This window comes from Saccopteryx bilineata, chromosome 11, assembly GCF_036850765.1.
Source record: "Saccopteryx bilineata isolate mSacBil1 chromosome 11, mSacBil1_pri_phased_curated, whole genome shotgun sequence".
In the NCBI taxonomy this organism is placed as follows: domain Eukaryota; kingdom Metazoa; phylum Chordata; class Mammalia; order Chiroptera; family Emballonuridae; genus Saccopteryx; species Saccopteryx bilineata.
In genome coordinates, this window is record NC_089500.1 from 33,013,155 (window position 1) to 33,032,263 (window position 19,109).

Genomic DNA, 19,109 nt, shown 5'->3' on the forward strand with positions numbered 1-19,109 from the left:
TTAAAGTCATTATGCTGAGTGAAAGGAATGTAAAAGGTTGTATACTTTATGATTCCATTTATATAACATTATGAAAAAGTCAAAACTATACTGCCCACAAAAATTAGGGAATATTTCAAAATGAATATGAAGAGATTAAAATATCCCTTAATTTTTGTGAGCAGTATATTTAGATGGATAATAAATCAGTGGTTGCCACAGGTTACGGATGTAGAGAAGTTGTGAATACATCCTGAGGGAATTTTATGGAATGATGGAACCTGTGTCATGATTTTGGTGGTAGTTTTTCTTTTTCTTTCTTTCTTTCTTTCTTTCTTTCTTTCTTTCTTTCTTTCTTTCTTTCTTTCTTTTTTTCTTTCTTTCTTTCTTTCTTTCTTTTGTGAGAGAGATAGAGAGAGGGACAGATAGGAATAGACAGGAAGGGAGAGAGAAGAGAAGCTTCAATTTTTCATTGATTGCTTTCAATTTGTCCCTTAACTGGGGGCTCCAGCAGAGCCAGTGACCCCTTGCTCAAGCCAGCCACCTTGGGCTCAAGCCAGAGACCCTGGGCCTCAAGCCAGAGACCATGGGGTCATGTCTATGATCCCATACTCAAGCCAATGACCCTGCACTCAAGCTAGTAAGCCCGTGCTCAAGCAGGCGATTCAGGGTTTCAAACCTGGGTCCTCTGCATCCCAGGCCGATGCTCTGTCCACTGAACCACCACCTAGTCCAGCTAGTGGTAGTTTCACAGATCTATAAATGTGTAAAAACCCAAAGTATATGCCCCCCCAAAAGCCAATTTTATTGTATATTAATTTTTTAAAGGAGCAGAACTCCATGAAATAGAGAACAAATAATAGAGTAAATAAAGCCAAAAGTTGATTCTTTAAAAGATTAATAAAATTTATAAAGTTTAAGCAAAATTGATTTAAAAAAAAACAAAAGCAAAAATTACCAATTTCAGAAATGAAAGAAGGGCCATTACTACTAGTCTATAGAATTAAAAGGATATGAAAGAAATATTATGAATAACTTTATGCCAATAAATTTGACAGTGTATATGAATTACACTGCTCACAGAAATTAGGGGATCGGGGAACATGCAGATACTCTAGTACTTTCAGCCTTTTGTATAGTACATTTTCACCAATGAAATAAAAGTTGGTGTTGCATCTCATTTGCGTAATCGAACAACTTTCTTTGACTTGTCGTTTGCTTTTCTGATGTTCTTGTTTAATAAAAATCAAATGCTTTTTTTTATCGCTTCATATTCATTTTGAAATATCCTCTAGGCCCTGGCCAGTTGGCTCAGCGGTAGAGCGTGAGCCCGGGGTGTGGATGTCCCAGGTTCGATTCCTGACCAGGGCACACAGGAGAAGCGCCCATCTGCTTCTCCACCCTTCCCCCTCTCCTTTCTTTCTATCTTTCTCTTCCCCTCCTGCAGCCAAGGCTCCATGGAAGCAAAATTGGCCCGGGCGCTGAGGATGGCTCCATGGCCTCTGCCCCAGGCACTAGAATGGCTTGGGCTACAGCGGAGTAATGCCCCAGATGGGCAGAGCCTCGCCCCTAGTGGGCATGCTGGGTGGATCCTGGTCAGGCACATGCAGGAGTCTCTGCTGCCCCCCCCCTTCTCACTTCAGAAAAATACAAAAAAAAATCCTCTAATTTTTGTGAGCAGTATAGATATATTTCTTAAAAGACAAACTACTTCCCTTTACATCTCACTGACCAAAATGGAATAATATGGCCATTTCTAGTTGTCAGGGAGGCAAAATGAGTACCTTGTAAAGGGAAACAGAGTGGTTGTGGATGGCTTGGCTCAGTCACAACTTAATGCCTATGGCTGGCACAGTGTTGCCCCCCACTCCCAAATCCAAAAGTTCGGGGGTGAATTAGAAGTGAGAGGAGTGTTTTATATAGGAAGCTAACAATGTCCGCCACAGTTAGCTTTTCAGTCATTTGCGAACAAAAGCCTCTTAGTACACTTACCAGCTAAAATGGAAACCTTAATAAGTGTACTTAAAGTGCTTTGAAGGAGAAACTTTCGAGTTGAGGGTGGGACTTAGAGCTCCAAAATCCTTGTAAGAGAAAAGCCTAAAAAAGATTATTCTTGGATGAAATATAATAACAACAAATGTGAAGGTTTGTACTCCTCTCCCTGCATCTCCCTCCCCTCCACACACTGCCTCATTCAGGTCCTGCTGGCACGCTGCCCTGTCCGCCTGCGCACTGCTCCACTGCCTGGTCAGTGCTTCTCTTCTTAGGGAGATGGTGATGCTAGAAGAAGAAATCATGACTTCACTTTAGTCATCTTTCATTCTCTGGTACCTATGTAGTATCTGTTGGTTTTTTTTTTGGGGGGGGGTTGTATTCATGAAGGAGATAGTTTTAATGTGAAGTTGAAAATTTTGGCTGGTAAACAAACAATGAGTCCTTTTTAGATTTAGACAGATTATTATTCACCCAGACAGTGAAGGCAGGATTAGCCAAAAGTACCAGCTCCTCCTGGGCTTTTTTCTCGCATACCAAAAGGACACCACCAAAATACAAGGAGCCAGATGACTGCAATTTGAGCTGGGGACCGCCCTGGTGCTGAAGGGCTAATGCGAGCCTGTATCGAGCCTTCTGAGAGCCTACAGCTGTACTGTAGGGGGCTGAAGCAGAAAGCCTGAATCACAACTCAGGAAAAAATGAGGAGCTCTCTCATGACAACCTCCTGGAAGACCAGGAACTGAGTAGCAAATGGCTTTGTAGCAACTCCTTACAAGCTCCTCATGCTCTCATGTCTGGGAGGATCACAAGATGTTCTGCCAAGACTCAGATCAAATGCTGTTCAAGCCTTCCTTACGTGCCTTATGTAGACATATCTACAGGTGTCCACCACTGGCATGAAGCTATTTCCTACACTCAAGTTGCTCAGAGGAACAAGATGGTTTATGTTGACTGGATCTTTTTTATGTGTGTGTGTATGTATGTATGTATGTATGTATTAGAGTGAGAGACAGAGCTAGAGAGACAGAGAGAAGGACAGACAGGGACAGACAGGTAGGAAGGGAGACAGATGAGAAGCATCGATTCTTCGTTGCGGCACATTTGTTGTTCATTGATTGCTTTCTCATATGCACCTTGACTGGGGGCTCTAATAGAGCCAGTGACCCCTTGCTCAAGCCAGTGACCTTGGGCTCAAGCCTGCGATCATGGGGTCATGTCTATGATCCCACGCTCAAGCTGGCGATCTCACGCTCAGCTGGTGAGCCTGCGCTCAAGCCAGCAACCTCTTGGTTTCGAATCTGGGACTTCTGCATCCCAGTCCGACGCTCTATCCACTGCGCCACCCCTGGTCAGGCTTGCAACATTTTAAACTTCCTTAAGTATTTCTGGTTGGTGATCTTTTCTGTTTTCCAACATTAACTACACATAACATAAAACAATAATGCATTGAGTTAGCCTTTAGGGTCACAAAAGAGGGAAAGGTGGTAAGAGCAGCCAAGTGGATAGGTTGCAGCAGCCAAGCAGGAGACCAAAAGGACTGGATTTCTGAAGCTTCCCATATGGAGGAAGAAAGAAGAGGATCAGAGTTAGAGATCTGGGAAGATAAAGTTTGGGTCATAGTATAAAGTATAGCTATACCATCAACTGCTCGCTAACTTGCCCTCATTCACAATCAATGAGAGACTGAGGGCATTTTTCTAGAACAGGAAGAGAGCCGAAGCCTGAAGATCTTTCAATACTGGAAGGCTGGACTCGGCACAACAGGGCTCTCTCTCTCTGTTTTCAATTTTATTATTTTAAAGTGAGAGGAATGGGGAGAGAGACAGAAACATATATCTATTCCTCTCTGTGCCCTGACTGGGAATAGAACCTGCGACCTTTGCGTCTCTGGATGACACTCTAACTAACCAACTCTCTGGCCAGGACAACCAGGCTCTTGTGTGTTTTCTTATTTATTTATTTTTAATTTTTTTGACAGCGAGTTAGAGAGAGAGACAGACAGACAGGAAAGTAGAGAGATAAGAAGCATTAATTATTTGTTGCATCACCTTAGTTGTTCGTTGATTGCTTTCTCATTTGTGCCTTGACTGGGGGGCTCCATCAGAGTGAGTGACCCCTTGCTCAAGCCAGCAACCTTTGGGCTCAAGCTAGTGACCATGGGGTTATGTCTATGATCCCATGCTCAAGCCAGCAACCCGTGTTCAAGCTGATGAGCCCATGGTCAAGCCGGTGACCTCAGGGTTTTTTTTTTTTTTAAATTTTTTAATTTTTTAAAAAATTTATTTATTTTAGAAAGGAGATAGAGAGGGAGAGGAGAGAGAGACAGAGAGAGAGGAGGGGGGAGGAGCAGGAAGCATCAACTCCCATATGTGCCTTGACCAGGCAAGCCCAGGGTTTCGAACCGGCGACCTCAGCATTTCCAGGTCGACGCTTGACCTCAGGGTTTTGAACCTGGGTCCTCCACGTCTCAATCCAATGCTCTATCCACTGTACTACTGCCTGGTCAGGATCTTTTGTGTGTTTTCTGATGCCTGACATGCAACATAACAAAGACAGCAATGGGCCAGACCATTCATTTATTCAACAAATATTAAGTTCTCTATAAACTAAGCACTCAGCATCCTACAACTAGATGGGGATACTGTGGTGAAAAGAAAAGGAAAACAAGCTTCTTGCCCTTCTGAGGTATACAAAAACAAAACAAAAAAGTGAATAAATGAAATCACTTCTAATAGTGCTACATAGGGTGGGAAGACTTCCAGGAGGAAAAAGGTGTTCAGCGAGGTTGAGGACCCCGGGGCCTGGGTGAGGTCAGCAGGGAAAGTAGGGAACAGACCACAGAGGGCCTTGCAGGCCAAAATAAGTAGTTTCTCTGTCATACCTAGGGCAGTCCGGATCCACTGAAGGCCTTCAAATAGGAAACAGTCTGATTTCTGTTCTTAAGTGATCACTTCAGCAGTTGTTTTGTGATATAAAATGGCCAGCCTCAAGTCAGATGGCCAAGAATTTTACAAATTCAATGTGAGATCACTGCTAAGGCTCTCACTTGTCTCTTGTCAAAATAAAGCACTGTAGCATAGTCACTAGGAGCCAAAGGTTGGAGTCATGCCTTGTTTTCAAATCCTGATTCCCATCCGCTTAATAGTTGAGTTCTTGGCAAGTTATTTACTGTGCATTAGCTGTGAAATGGGGATAATTCAAGTTCCCACAGCATAACGACGTTGTGAAAATTAATGACAATATTTGCAAAACATGACGGTGCTTGGCACAAAATACTAAACATGCATAAATATTAGCTTTTATTACTTCTTTCAGAGGATGACTGCAAAGATCATGTGAGAAAGGCGTGCAAAAGGGTTTGTGAAACCGTAAAGAATCTCTTAATGGCAAAATTCTTTCTTTAACTTGTCTTTTAAGCAGCACACAGAACGTTGGGCTACCGGAGGAGAGAGGCACGAGGCCAAACCTAGCCTCAAAGCGGTCATTGTGGCTGGGACGCCCCACCCCCTCCCGGAGTGCGTCTCCATGGCAACGCGGGGCTTCCCCTCTCCCCGCCTCCTGGGGCCTGCAGACCGGAAGCAGTCCGCGCAGGGGGCTTCTGGGAAACGGCTTCTAAGCGGCGTTTCTGCGTCTGCCGTGAACAGCGAAGCTGCTGCGGATCCTGAGCCGGAGGTTTGCGCCGAATGAGGGAAGGCGCGTGCGGGGGATGCTGGGCTAGGGACTGCAGACTGCTTGGCATGAGCGAGCGAAGAAACATTCTGGGACCTTCCTCCGGTCCCCAGTAGGCGCGGGGGACAGGCCGCGGTATCCGCGCCCAGCAGCTGCGGCGCTCAGAGGGGTAGACGAAAAGCTAGATAAGGCTTTCGGCACCCTCCGAGGAGCCTACCTCTCGCGTGTCCTCCGCGACCCTCGTTTTTCCCCTCCCCCATCAGCCGGTTTTGTTCTATTTCGAGGCCCTGGCGTCTCGCGGAGAGTTCTGGGACTCGGTTCGGGCGGAGGTGGGAGTGGGCGGGTCTTGCGCGAGAACTGCTGGGACTTGTAGTTCCGTTGCGCGGCCGGAAGTGCTATGTCCCCGACGTTGGTGTGCTGGGGTGGCCTTTGGTTGGCTGAAGCCGCGCCTTCGAGTGCGGGAGGCTGGAGGAAGTCGGGGCGGGGGCGGGGTTTGCAGCGCACTCCGCAGGAGTGAAGTAGGAGGTCCGCGGAACAAGGCTCCCCACCCATACACTGTCGGGACCGCGGGCCTGCCTTCTGGGCACCTCGTTAACGTCCCATGAGCAGGGGAGCAGGGTGCCTGATGAGAGCATAGAAAGAATTTCTTCCAAATAAATGCTTGAACCATTGATAAGGTAGGAATAGGTACGAAGGATTCTGTTGGCTAAATCCTTTTTATAAGGCTTCCCATTCCAGAGTACTTAATGAAACTTCTATGTATTACCTGTCTGATAAGGTCTTTTCTGATCCTAGTCTTCATCTTAATAGGCTTACAATAAGTTTTTTTAAACGATTGGTTTTCCAATTCTGGACCCTGAATAGATAAGATACATTGAGTAGCTGCGTGGCCGCTTTCTAGTATGTACTGTTAACAATGGCATGGGCATGACTGTGCAAATACTAAGGAAATGATCTGAAATAGCTCAGGGTTTCCCCGAAGGTAGAAGCTGGGAAAACTTGAGTCATCCAGTGTAAGGACAAGTGCGGAGGGACTGCGGGAAGTTAAGGTGGTCTGTGAGAGTGCCTTTCATAGAATTTGCTGTGATTAATGCCTGTCATAAATTTAAATGTAGTTATGGTGTGGTGCGTGTCTAAATAATATTTGCATTGTATAGCACTGGAAGCTGATTTCTTCAATATTCTGTTACCTGTTCCTGAGGAAATGCATAATTTTTCACATGTACTCTTAAGTGTGGAGAGTTCTTAAACATTTAAAAAATATTTTTTAACTTAAAGTTTTGTCTAAAAATACTTTTTTCTTAAGCAGACACTAAAGAAGCATTCTAAGCATACTGTGTCAGGGAACACCAGTCTTGAATTGCTAGTAATGTGTACCACCATGTCAGATTCATTTAGAAAACACTGAGCTGGGCTGGGTTTTTTGATTATTGAAATAGGGTTTGTTGATTTTATAGGTCAAACATTTTCTCTGAAAGGCCAAATAGTAAATATTAGGTTTTCAGGCCAGGTAGTTTCTGTGGCAACAATTCAGCTCGGCCATTGTAGCGTGAACTGTGAACAAATAAAATTATTTAGGGACATAGACATTTTAATTTCATATCATTTTCACATGTTAGGAAGTATTCTTTTGATTTTTTTCAACTGTGTAAAAAAATGTGAAAACTGCTCTTAATGCAAGCATTGCACAAAAACAGGCAGCAAGCCGCATTTGGCTATGAGCTATAGTTTGCCAACTTCTGGTATAGATTATTCATTGGAATTTTTAACTCAGTGAAAAAGAAGAAATATTGTTACTTCCTTTATCAGCATATGTCCAAATTCTTAGGATATTTGGTCATATATATTTTAATTTATTTATTTTGTTTGTTTTAGGAGTGCCTTTGAAGAAATAGAGGTATTTCCCTGAGGCCTGTCTCCTGCCTGCCTTGATTATCTTTTCTTGAAATATTATAAACCAGGATGTCTGCACAGTCAGTGGAAGAAGATTCGATTCTCATCATCCCAACTCCAGATGAAGGGGAAAAAATTCTAAGAGTGAAGTTGGAGGAGGATCCTGATGGCGAAGAGGGATCAAGTATTCCCTGGAACCATCTCCCTGATCCAGAGGTTTTCCGACAGCGATTCAGGCAGTTTGGATACCAGGATTCACCTGGACCCCGGGAAGCCGTGAGCCAGCTTCGAGAACTTTGTCGTCTATGGCTCAGGCCAGAGACACACACAAAAGAACAAATCTTGGAGCTGGTAGTGCTGGAGCAGTTTGTTGCCATTCTGCCTAAGGAGCTGCAGACGTGGGTTCGAGAGCACCATCCAGAGAACGGAGAGGAGGCGGTGACAGTGCTGGAGGACTTAGAGAGTGAACTCGATGACCCTGGACAGCCGGTGAGCCTGCTTGTGTCACTTTCTTGGGTCAGAAGCACTGGCATATCAGTAGGCAGAGCTGCTGAATTAACTCGACTCAACGGCAGTAAATGTTTTGTATGGTTTCTCTTATGTACGGTTAGTTGATTCTCATCAAATTTCTTGAACTGAACCAAATTTTATTTCCAGGTTTCTCTTCGTCGACGGAAACGGGAAGTGCTGGTAGAGGAGATTGTATCTCAAGAAGAAGCTCAGGGATTACCAAGTTCTGAGCTTGATGCTGTGGAAAACCAGCTCAAGTGGGCATCCTGGGAGCTCCATTCCCTAAGGCACTGTGGTGAGGGCCAGAATTCCGTGTGGGCAGAGGGTGAAAAAGAGTGTGGGCCTTTTGTCTAGAACCCGTTGCTTATTCCTGTGTGTGTGTGTGTGTGTGTGAGAGAGAGAGAGATTTCTGAGACTGGACACACTATGGGAGCTTGATTCTTTTCCCGTAACACCTGGTTTGCTGACCTCAGGTTGTTTTTTCTTAGACATTAACATCAGCCTTCTCTTCCCTTAAACTCTTGCTTGATGACTTCTGATTTCATGCTGGCTGGCATTTGCCTTGCTCTGAGCCAGCTCCCTACCTATAGACCAGGCTCCTGTATTATACATGCAATATTGTATATTTGTCATCTGTTCCATGTCCTTTCAATCTCCTGTCTAATTTTATTGGTACAATAAACTTACCTGAAGCCTCTTCAAGTCTATTCCTGTTTTATTTGTTGTTTGTTACTGAAGTCTTTCTGAATTTTCAGCTGTTTTTTTTCTTCGACATCCTGTCAAGAGTCATTTTTTAAAGAAGGTTCTTTTGTAGAAATGATATTTGAGTAAAGCTCTTCGCCTTTTCTAAGAATTAATATAAAAATAGGACTCCTAGCTATAATCTTTAAATACAGAAAAATTAGACTAGTCTTTACCAATATTTTGGCAATTAGCACCCCATACTTATTTTATACTTTAATGTAACCCAGTATATTCCTAAACCTGATGGATTTCTTTTTTGTATTTATACGAATCGGAATGAAATTGTGTTTGAGACTGCTTTGGGAATCATTTCTTGAGGTAGTTGGCGATCACACTGGAGTATCACAAAATGGGTTCTGAGCAGGTGAATCAACTTTTCTTCCCATCTAAGGGAGACAGTGCAGGTGAATCAACTTGTGGTGTGAGGCTGAGGTCTGCTGAGAATCTACAATTTTACATGTTTCGCAGGACATTCTGTGCAATAAACTTAGCAGAACACTATCCTTGGTGTTTGGAGGTGCCATTTTCCTGAGTAGAATACTTTTCCCCTACCTGAGTTTTAGAATAGTTTTCTCCATCTTTAAGTACCTCATTTCAGCAGTCTAGTCCCTACCACATCTGAGAACTGCTTACTTTGCTGTTTGTCTCCAATTAACCTCCACACTCCACTGTTATTCAAGTCTCTCTACTTGAGTAGTTAGTCCCTTTCACCCTTCAGTCTCTGTCGGTCTTCTCTCCTGACTTTAATCAGTTCTTGATCATTTATTATAGACCTGTTCACTACGGCTCTTCTGAGTGCTGCTGCTCACCCTGCAGTAACTTTTGACTTCAAGGCCTGATGTTTCAGGAAAGTCTTAAATGAGACTTGCCTGTATAGCTGCGCATTGATGTGATGGTATCCCATGCTAATGAGACTGGCCTGTATAGCTGCGCATTGATGTGATGGTATCCCATGCTAATGAGACTGGCCTGTATAGCTGCGCATTGATGTGATGGTATCCCATGCTAATGAGACTGGCCTGTATAGCTGCGCATTGATGTGATGGTATCCCATGCTAATGAGACTGGCCTGTATAGCTGCGTGTTGATGTGATGGTATCCCATGCTAATGAGACTGGCCTGTATAGCTGTGTATTGATGTGATGGTATCCCATGCTAATGAGACTGGCCTGTATAGCTGCGCATTGATGTGATGGTATCCCATGCTAATGAGACTGGCCTGTATAGCTGCGCATTGATGTGATGGTATCCCATGCTAATGAGACTGGCCTGTATAGCTGCGTGTTGATGTGATGGTATCCCATGCTAATGAGACTGGCCTGTATAGCTGTGTATTGATGTGATGGTATCCCATGCTAATGAGACTGGCCTGTATAGCTGTGTATTGATGTGATGGTATCCCATGCTAATGAGACTGGCCTGTATAGCTGCGTGTTGATGTGATGGTATCCCATGCTAATGAGACTGGCCTGTATAGCTGCGTGTTGATGTGATGGTATCCCATGCTAATGAGACTGGCCTGTATAGCTGTGTATTGATGTGATGGTATCCCATGCTAATGAGACTGGCCTGTATAGCTGCGCATTGATGTGATGGTATCCCATGCTAATGAGACTGGCCTGTATAGCTGCGTGTTGATGTGATGGTATCCCATGCTAATGAGACTGGCCTGTATAGCTGCGCATTGATGTGATGGTATCCCATGCTGGTAACTCAGGGTTTTCTTTCACTAGACACAGTTGAGGTTCAGAAATAAGAACTCATCTGGGTACCATGAGAAATACCAGATAGAACCAGCTTCTTTTACAGGAAAAGTTTCATTTATTAAGAGTGTACTGAAGGGTTTTTGGGGTGTTTTTTTTTTAAGATTCCTATTTTTTTTTCATTTTTATTAGAGGGGAGAGAGAGAGAGAGAGAGAGAGAGAGAGGTGGAGGCAGAGAGAGAACAGGAGTTGGAGCAGGAAGCATCTATTCTCATATGTGCCTTGACCAGGCAAGCCCGGGATTACGAACCTGCGACCTCAGCATTCCAGGTCGATGCTTTATCCACTGCGCCACCACAGGTCAGGCCAGGGTGTACTGAAGTTTTAAGCGTGGTGCCCCTAGTTAAGACAGGCTGCTCTCAGCTTATCTTCAGCTCTTTGTCAGGATTCCTCCTGTGTTCTAATCTTGTCTTGTTCTAATCTGTGATCTCCTTGTCTTGCTCATTTCAGAGTCACTTTCCAACTGTTTGTTTTTTTACACCATTGTATTTTGATGTAATTTCACTCTTTTTCAAGCAAAAGAATATTATAATGATTTTCTAATGGTCAACCTTATTATATTTTTCTTCTTATACATTCCACCCAGGCCTGGCTGTGTCATTCCCACTGTCTCCCTAACAGTCTTAAAATCTACCATCTTTCTGTTCTTTGTTTTCTGATTACCATTTATAACCCACTAGCCTGTTACTACTTGTATTCAGATTTAACTACTATACATTGTATTTCCCCATGTATAAGACTCATCCTTTTTCGAAAAATTTGAGGTTTAAAAACTGGGTACGTCTTATACAGTGGTTGTAGATTTTTTTTAATTTGCATTTCCCACTTTTTTGTGCTTGTTGTCTTTTTTTTTCAAATTTTAGGCCCCAAGATTAAGGTTTGTCTTATACATGGGAGCATCTTACACATGGGAAGTATGGTATTTAATCTCTCATTATGTAATTTACCTCATTAACCTTATATTCAGTCCTTTTATTTTTTCTTTCTTTGGAGATTAGGCAACCTTAACACCAGTTTTCAGAGTACTGTTTATAGATGTATACAAGCTGTAGATTTACTTTAAGTTCATTAAATTCTTATTCTTTGGATTCCTTTCTCCCAGAACAGGAAATGAGTGATACTGAACATTTTCTGTTTATTTCAGATGATGATGCTAGGACTGAAAATGGAGCACTGGCTCCGAAACAGGAGATTTCTTCAGCAGGAGAATCGCATGAAGTTCCTGGCGCTCTCAATGTAGGTGTTCCGCAGATTTTTAAATATGGAGAAGCCTGTTTCCCTAAGGGCAGGTTTGAAAGAAAGAGAAATCCTTCTAGAAAGAAACAACATATATGTGATGAATGTGGAAAACACTTCAGTCAGGGCTCAGCCCTTATTCTTCATCAAAGAATCCACAGTGGAGAGAAACCCTATGGATGTGTGGAATGCGGGAAGGCATTCAGCAGAAGTTCTATCCTTGTGCAACACCAGAGAGTCCATACTGGAGAAAAACCTTACAAATGTCTTGAATGTGGAAAAGCCTTTAGCCAGAATTCTGGGCTTATTAATCATCAGAGAATCCATACTGGAGAGAAGCCTTATGAATGCGTTCAGTGTGGGAAATCCTACAGTCAGAGCTCAAATCTTTTTAGACATCAGCGAAGACACAATGCAGAAAAACTTCTGAATGTTGTGAAAGTTTAAGAAATTAAAAAAAGAAGTCAGCACTCAGGTCTTTTTCTTCAGAAATGAAGACAACATTAAAAACATGGAATGATACATAATAGTTTGGTTTCCCTATAAGAATGTTAGAAAATCCACTGGGAAATGTAGATAACTGTCACCCACTATTATTATTTCTTATCTTGAAAGAAATGGTGTCATACCTGCCTAGAAACTGAAATTTTAAACTTAATTCAGGTGTTCATGCCTAAATCTTCCATGTGATGTTTATATTCTTACTATTTTTTTCCAAATGATCTTGAGTCTTTGTTTCTTTCTTAAAAAATTTCCTTTGTAGACAGATACATTAGTTCTCTTTTGATTTTTTAAATATTCTTTGCAAGGATACATTCCCTCCTATATCGAAAGGTAACAGGAATTATAAAGTCTGAAAACCAAAATCATGTTTTCAAAATTTTCTCTTTTTTTATCCAATTTGGATGCATTTCCAAAAATAGAAGATAAAGAATGACCGAAAGCTTCAAAGTAGAATTAGAAGTGATAGTGATAAAACATCAAAAAGTGGATGGGATGCCTAGATTGGGAATGAATTAAAAATACTTTGCTCCAGGAATTGAAGTGTATTGAGAATTTATCCAAATGTAATTATCTGGCTGTAGGAGAACTCAAAAATGGTGCATTCTGTCTGTAATTTGGAGGCATCCCACCAGTGAAAATAATGTTCTTCCATGTATCATTAGAAAGTGGACAGTTTAAACAAAAATTGTAAACGTGACGGTAGAAATAACACTAGGGGAGAATTTGTAGTGAATGGCAGTGTTGAAGGGCAAATGTAAAAGGATAATAATGGTCCATCTTGGCTTTTAGAAAACAAAGGTAAGAAGATCCAATTCATTATTATTTTCCTTTCATTTTTGTTAAGGACAGAAAAATGCCTGAGCGGGTGGGTAACAAGTATCAGGTTTGCTCTTTTATTCCTTTGGTAATAAAGGGTTGGACACCAGGCTAACAAAGCAGCCATGCATTCATTTATTATTAAACATTTTCTACCGACAAGGCACTGTGCTAGGTACTGTATCTCTACCATAAGTAGGTAGGTAATTCTCCCACTGTTAATTATTGGGAGATTGGTACAAAGTTGTTTCTTGTAAGTTAGCCTCTTGCCCACATTTGAGCAGTCCTGGGGGAGGTCACCTCTGCAATTCCCAGAGCCATAGTTCTCTTACCAGCGTATTGTATTTGGGGGAAAGGAAGACTCGGCTCAGAGAGCTAGCCATCTCTGCAGCATTTTTCAGAGATGAGCCCAAAATTCTATCAGCTGGGAGGTTTGTGGGTTTAAAATAAAAATAATCTCTAGTAGCATAGAGGTTGTATTTACATGTTGAATGGATTGTTCTATTTAAAAAAAACTAGGTTATTAACAGCTAGTTTATTAATTATCAGAATTGATGGAACTATTTTTTTTAATTTTAAGTCTTAACACATTTTTAAAAATGTATAAAAGTAATAACATTGTAGTAGTAGGATTATATACTCCTTGGCTGAGGATCTCAAGTACTGTGGTTCTGTTTAGTGGAAAACTCTGGAAGTTAAAATATAGAATATGAGAAAAGGCTTTTTTCTAATATAATGGGCATCATTATGTGGAAAATGACCCACGTGAATAAAAATATTTCATAGTTCCAGAGATTTTGGTTACATCTGGTGCTTGGATCAAGTTTTAAAAATGGAAGGTGAAATTTGCATGAGCCTGTTCAAAAGCATAGTAATAAATGCAAGGTCAGCTGGTGGAGAAGTGAGACAGAATGGAGCTTGTTTATAGATTTTCTGATAACTAATTATAAGAAATGTGCTTTATAGATTAAGATTTATTGAAGTATAAATAAGTAGTAATGATATAATGTATTTTAAGTTATACAAGAAAATGTAGGGACTTTTGTTTGGGTCTTTTTCTCTGTGGCTGAGAGGAAACAGGTCAATGTTCAATAAAGGTATAGACTTCTGCTCTAAGATAAAATGACCTTGATTGACTGACTGACTGATTGATTACTGGCTTCTTTCCAGTTATAAGTTGGCATATTTGGAATTCTGCTGGGATGACAGGATTCTTAGAGTAGGTAAGAAAGGATCCAGCTCTTAGTGGCTGCAATTTTATGCTTCTTTAGATTTTATGTCTTTCCTGTACATATACAGAGAAGATTCCACGTGGTAGATTTGTCTTAAATGCCAAAGATGTTTGGTATAATGTGATGAGAGCTTAGGAAAAGTAGTATTAGAGTTGGCAAATATGTGTTTGTCTTGCCAGCTCTTATACTAGTGGGTAGTTGAGAAAGGATTCAAAGGCTAAGGCAGGGTTCTGTGAGGAAGAAGATTAGATCCCAAAAGAGGGTACACAGGAAAAGGAAGTGGTCTGTGTACTACTGTCTTCGATCAGGTTATGTCCCCAGTAGACAAGTTGATTTAAAATAATTGTTCAGTTATTTATGATTTCATCTATACATTTACTTACACCCACACAGATAATCACAGCAATTCTGGGGGCTGCCCAGCCTCTTATGAAGTGGTGATCTGGCAGTTGTCAAGCATGAACATCTGTTTGGTTAGCAAACAAGCAGTCAGTGTTAATGGCATGCAGACCGCTAATGCCTACCCAGTAGGCAGTTAGCATTTGCTCATTACTGCTAAATTTTCCCTGGTTAAGCTCCCTGCATTCACACCCAAATTGTCACTTGATGGTTTAACAGTGTGTCTACCACATTTATGTAAGTTGAAGGGAGGGTCATATATATTGAAATAATCTGCATGCCAGGCATTGGATTCACACTATACCTATCGCACTTAGATTTGTAGTCTAGAAAAGCAGGACTCAGATTGTGTGACTTGCATGTGGCCAAGTAGAGCTAAAACTAAAATCTAGTTCTGTGAACTCCACAGACAACTTTTTCTATAATGCCATGAGTGGTGGCTGTTTAACCTTGATTTTAGGTTTTATCTTTTACAGTTCAGATGCTTTTTAACTTTTATAGTTAACATGAAAAATATTAAATATGCTCGTTTAAATTTTCTATAGTACAGGGACATTCCTTCTCATAGTCTTACTCAACTAATGATTACTTGGTTGGTTATTCTTCCAGACCTAGGCATACAAATTAAAGCAAAAAGGTATTAATAGTGGACACTTGTGGTTCCTAGAAAGGCACTGTTTGAAGTGCTTTACCATGGATTAACTTAATCCTCCAGTAACTATATGAGGTAGGTACATATCCCCATTTACATGTATTGCATTGAAATTTGCTTCCCCTCCTTCTTAATTTGATATATACGTTGTTTTTCAGATATACTATGTATTTCATTGCATGAATATATTGTAATTTATTTAACCAGTCCCTGGATAATTTGGTTTCCAATTATTTGTTATAGATAAAGGTATAGTTAAACATCTTTGTACATATATTTTGCTGTCTGTGTGGGTCTTTTCTGTAGGATAAATAGAAGTGGATTTTTTGGGTCAGAGAATGTGCACATTCAGCATTTTAAGAGATGCAACCCAAAAGATTGTACCAGTTTATAATAATTTGCAACTTCATCAATAGTAACAGTGCCTGTTGGCCTACACGTTCACCTGTCTTGAATCTTTAAATACTTTTGCCAATCTGATAGGCAAAATTTATTCCCTTTCTTTGATTATTAATAAGGAGGAACATTTCTTTATATGTTTATTGGCTGTTTGCATTTCCTTTTGTGAATGGTGTTTGCCCATTTTCTTTTTTAATTATGAAAGTATAAATGACTACCAGCTTATTGTACACAACGCAAATGATACACACAGGTATGAGAACAAGAGAGACCCGTTTCTCCAGCACTTCCAGTTCCATTCCACTAAACTGTGCCCACAGTTTAGTATACGGCCGTCTAGTCCCCATTCCACACATTTCCATAGGAACATACGTGAATATAGAAAAACTATTTTTACCTAAATAGGATCATAAGTATATATTCTACAGTGTTTTGTTTTGGTTTCAAAAACCTATCCTGAGGTCTTTAAATTTCTTTAATGGCTGAATAGGATTCAGTATTATGAAAATACCATTATTGAACAATTCTCTTTTTTTTTTTTCTCTTGCTACTACATTGCCAAAGAAAATCTGTTTTCATACATTTTTGTGCATGTGTGAATATTTCTCCAGGATGGAGCTTTGTAATAGGTGGATTGTTGGATCAAAGAGTGTGCTCTCTGATAGACCCTCCTTAGCCTTCCCAAAGGCCTTCATTACTTTATATTTTACCAACTAGATGTAAAATGCTCATTTCCCCATATAGCCTTACCTACACTTGATACTTTTATCTGACAGAGAGAAAAAAAGAATCCTTAATTGCATTTCCTTGATTAATGGTGAGGTTGAGGTTATTCTCATGTTCACTGGCCATTTATAGTTTTGCCATGGATTGTTTGTTCATATCTTTTACCTGCTTTCCAGTTGGATTATGTGTGAATATTTGTTGTTTTTGTTCAGCATCTCTTTCCCTGTCTTCTGGTAACAGAATCCTTATTTATTTTGGGGAACCCGTTCCCTGTGGCTTAGGTGAGTACATGATCAGATCTGGCCTTCCTGAGTTTTTCAGCTCCCTAGCCACAGTGATTAAAGAATAGGCATGTAACTCAAGCCAGGCTAAAGGAAGTCCTCAACAGAACTTCTGCAGAAACTTGGAAAGAAGGCTCTACGGAGATCCCATGAACTAAGGACCATATAAGCCTGAATTTGTACCATGTGGAGAGTTTGTCTGAGGAGAAACTCAGGCTAGCAGAAAGGAAAGCAGACTGAATTCTGATGCCATTTTTCTGGAGGCCCTAGATCCAGCTGTGCCTAAAGCCTGCCCTACCTCCGGACTTTAATGTTTGTGAGCCAATAAAGTCCCTTTCTTGTTTAAGATAACTGAATTGGGTTTCTGTCCTGATTAATATGGGTTATTTGTATTTTCTTATTGATTTGTAGAAACCTTTATAATTTTAAATTCTAGACTTATACTTTATGTGCTGTATAGGTTAATAAAATTAGCACGGCCTTCCATGATTTGGCCTCTTTCAACCTCTGCCATTTGTTACCCCGCTTTATATCATACATCACACACGTACTTCACAGAGCAACCATAATGAAACATTGATGCTGGGAATGTTGTGGATGGAAGCTTTTCACATAAGCACATGCTCAGGCATTTCTCTTCCATCCTTCCCTGCTGGCTGTCACACTGGGGATTATGCTGTTGAGTCTGTGTTGCACCCACCTCCAACCATTGTCCCTGGGACGTTTACCTCAAGGGCATCTGTGTGGCCCTTGGAGTCTCCCATAACCTCTGTACCCCTTCCGGGATTTTTTTTTCTTTTTTCTTTTTGTATTTTTCTGAAGCTGGAAATGGGGAGAGACAGTCAGACTCCCGCATGCGCCTGACCGGGTTCCACCCGGCACGCCCACTGGGGCGATGCTCTGCCCATGGGGGGGGGGGCACTCTGCCACGACCAGAGCCACTCTAGCGCCTGGGGCAGAGGCCAAGGAGCCATCCCCAGCGCCCGGGCCATCTTTGCTCCAATGGAGCCTTGGCTGCCGGAGGGGAAGAGAGAGACAGAGAGGAAGGGGCGGTGGGTGGAGAAGCAAATGGGCGCTTCTCCTGTGTGCCTTGGCCGGGAATCGAACCCGGGTCCCCTGCACGCCAGGCCGACGTTCTACCGCTGAGCCAACCGGCCAGGGCCTTCTTCCAGGATTCTTGAGGGTCTTCATTTTATTCTTAGGCCTGTGGATCTGAAATTGCCACAACATAAGAGTTTGGAGTTTTATACCTATTTATATGCTCCTGTGTAGGAAACTACATGTGGCAATGGGAAAAAACAAACTGTCATGGTGAGCAGTAAAAAAGTCAGGAAATAAGGGATACAGTAATCAAGGAGGAATGGCATTGTAATTTAGGTTGTTCAGGGAACATTTCACTGAGAAAGTGAGATTTGATGGACAAATGAGTAAGAAAGCAAGCTGAGCCTGGAGGAAAGATGTTCCTGGCATGTGAACATGAGGACAATGAGCTGGATGTGGGAACAACGCCTCATTTGTTCAAGGAACAGCAAGGAGGCCAGTGTCTAGAGCAGAATGAACGTGGGGGGAGTGGGTGAGGCCAGACATGACTGGGGTGAGGGTTGTGGGCAGGCGGGGATCATAAAAGACCCAGTTAGCCATTGGTGCAACTGTGACTTACACTGCTCACAAAAATTAGAAGACATTTCAAAATAGATATGAAGCAATAAAAAATAGAAGCATTTTATTTATTTTTTATTAACATCAGAAAAACAAGTCAAAGAAAGTTGATTATGCAACTTATTTCATTGGTGAAAATGCACCGTCCAAAAGGCTGAGAGTACTGGAGTGTCTGCACGTTCCCTGATCCCCTCACTTTTGTGAGCGGTGTGCTTTGAATGAGATAGGGAAGGAGGGGCATTAGTTGCTGAGCATAGAAAGTGTCCAGCTATCTCTTTAAACTCCCCAAAGTTTCTTTTTTTAAAAGATTTTATTTTACAGAGAGGAAGGGGGGAGCAGGAAGTATCAACTTACAGTTGTTTCACTTGAGTTGTTCATTGCTTGTTGCATGTGCCTTGACCTGGCAACACCAGGGTTTCAAATGGGCCACCTCACTGTTCCAGGTCGACGCTCTAGCCACTGTGCCACCACAGGCCAGCCACCCAAAAGTATTGATTTATGTATTTTCTTTATGAAGGTAATATAATAGAAAAGTTTAAAAATAAGAAGGCTAACTTTAAAGGAATAATCAAATTGATAAACTTCTGGCCAGATTGATCAGGGGAAAAAAAATAGGTGAAAATGACAGTCGTCCCAGTCATATCATGGTTCA

The 19,109-nt window shown here is 41.6% G+C and overlaps 1 protein-coding gene across 2 annotated transcripts; it reads left to right on the forward strand.

The window, feature by feature from the left end:
* Positions 1 to 4,571: 4,571 nt before the first annotated feature.
* Positions 4,572 to 17,149, forward strand: ZNF24 (zinc finger protein 24). 2 transcript variants are annotated; one of them, XM_066246925.1, is made up of 4 exons: positions 4,572 to 5,646; positions 7,519 to 8,025; positions 8,194 to 8,341; positions 11,698 to 17,149. In XM_066246925.1, exons 2-4 carry the CDS (start codon positions 7,606 to 7,608, stop codon positions 12,234 to 12,236), a joined length of 1,107 nt encoding a protein of 368 aa, XP_066103022.1. In that variant the 5' UTR covers positions 4,572 to 5,646; positions 7,519 to 7,605; the 3' UTR covers positions 12,237 to 17,149. The 2 variants fall into 2 exon arrangements, with proteins under 2 accessions (XP_066103022.1, XP_066103023.1); XM_066246926.1 differs by lacking the exon at positions 4,572 to 5,646 and adding an exon at positions 6,180 to 6,320.
* Positions 17,150 to 19,109: the final 1,960 nt, after the last annotated feature.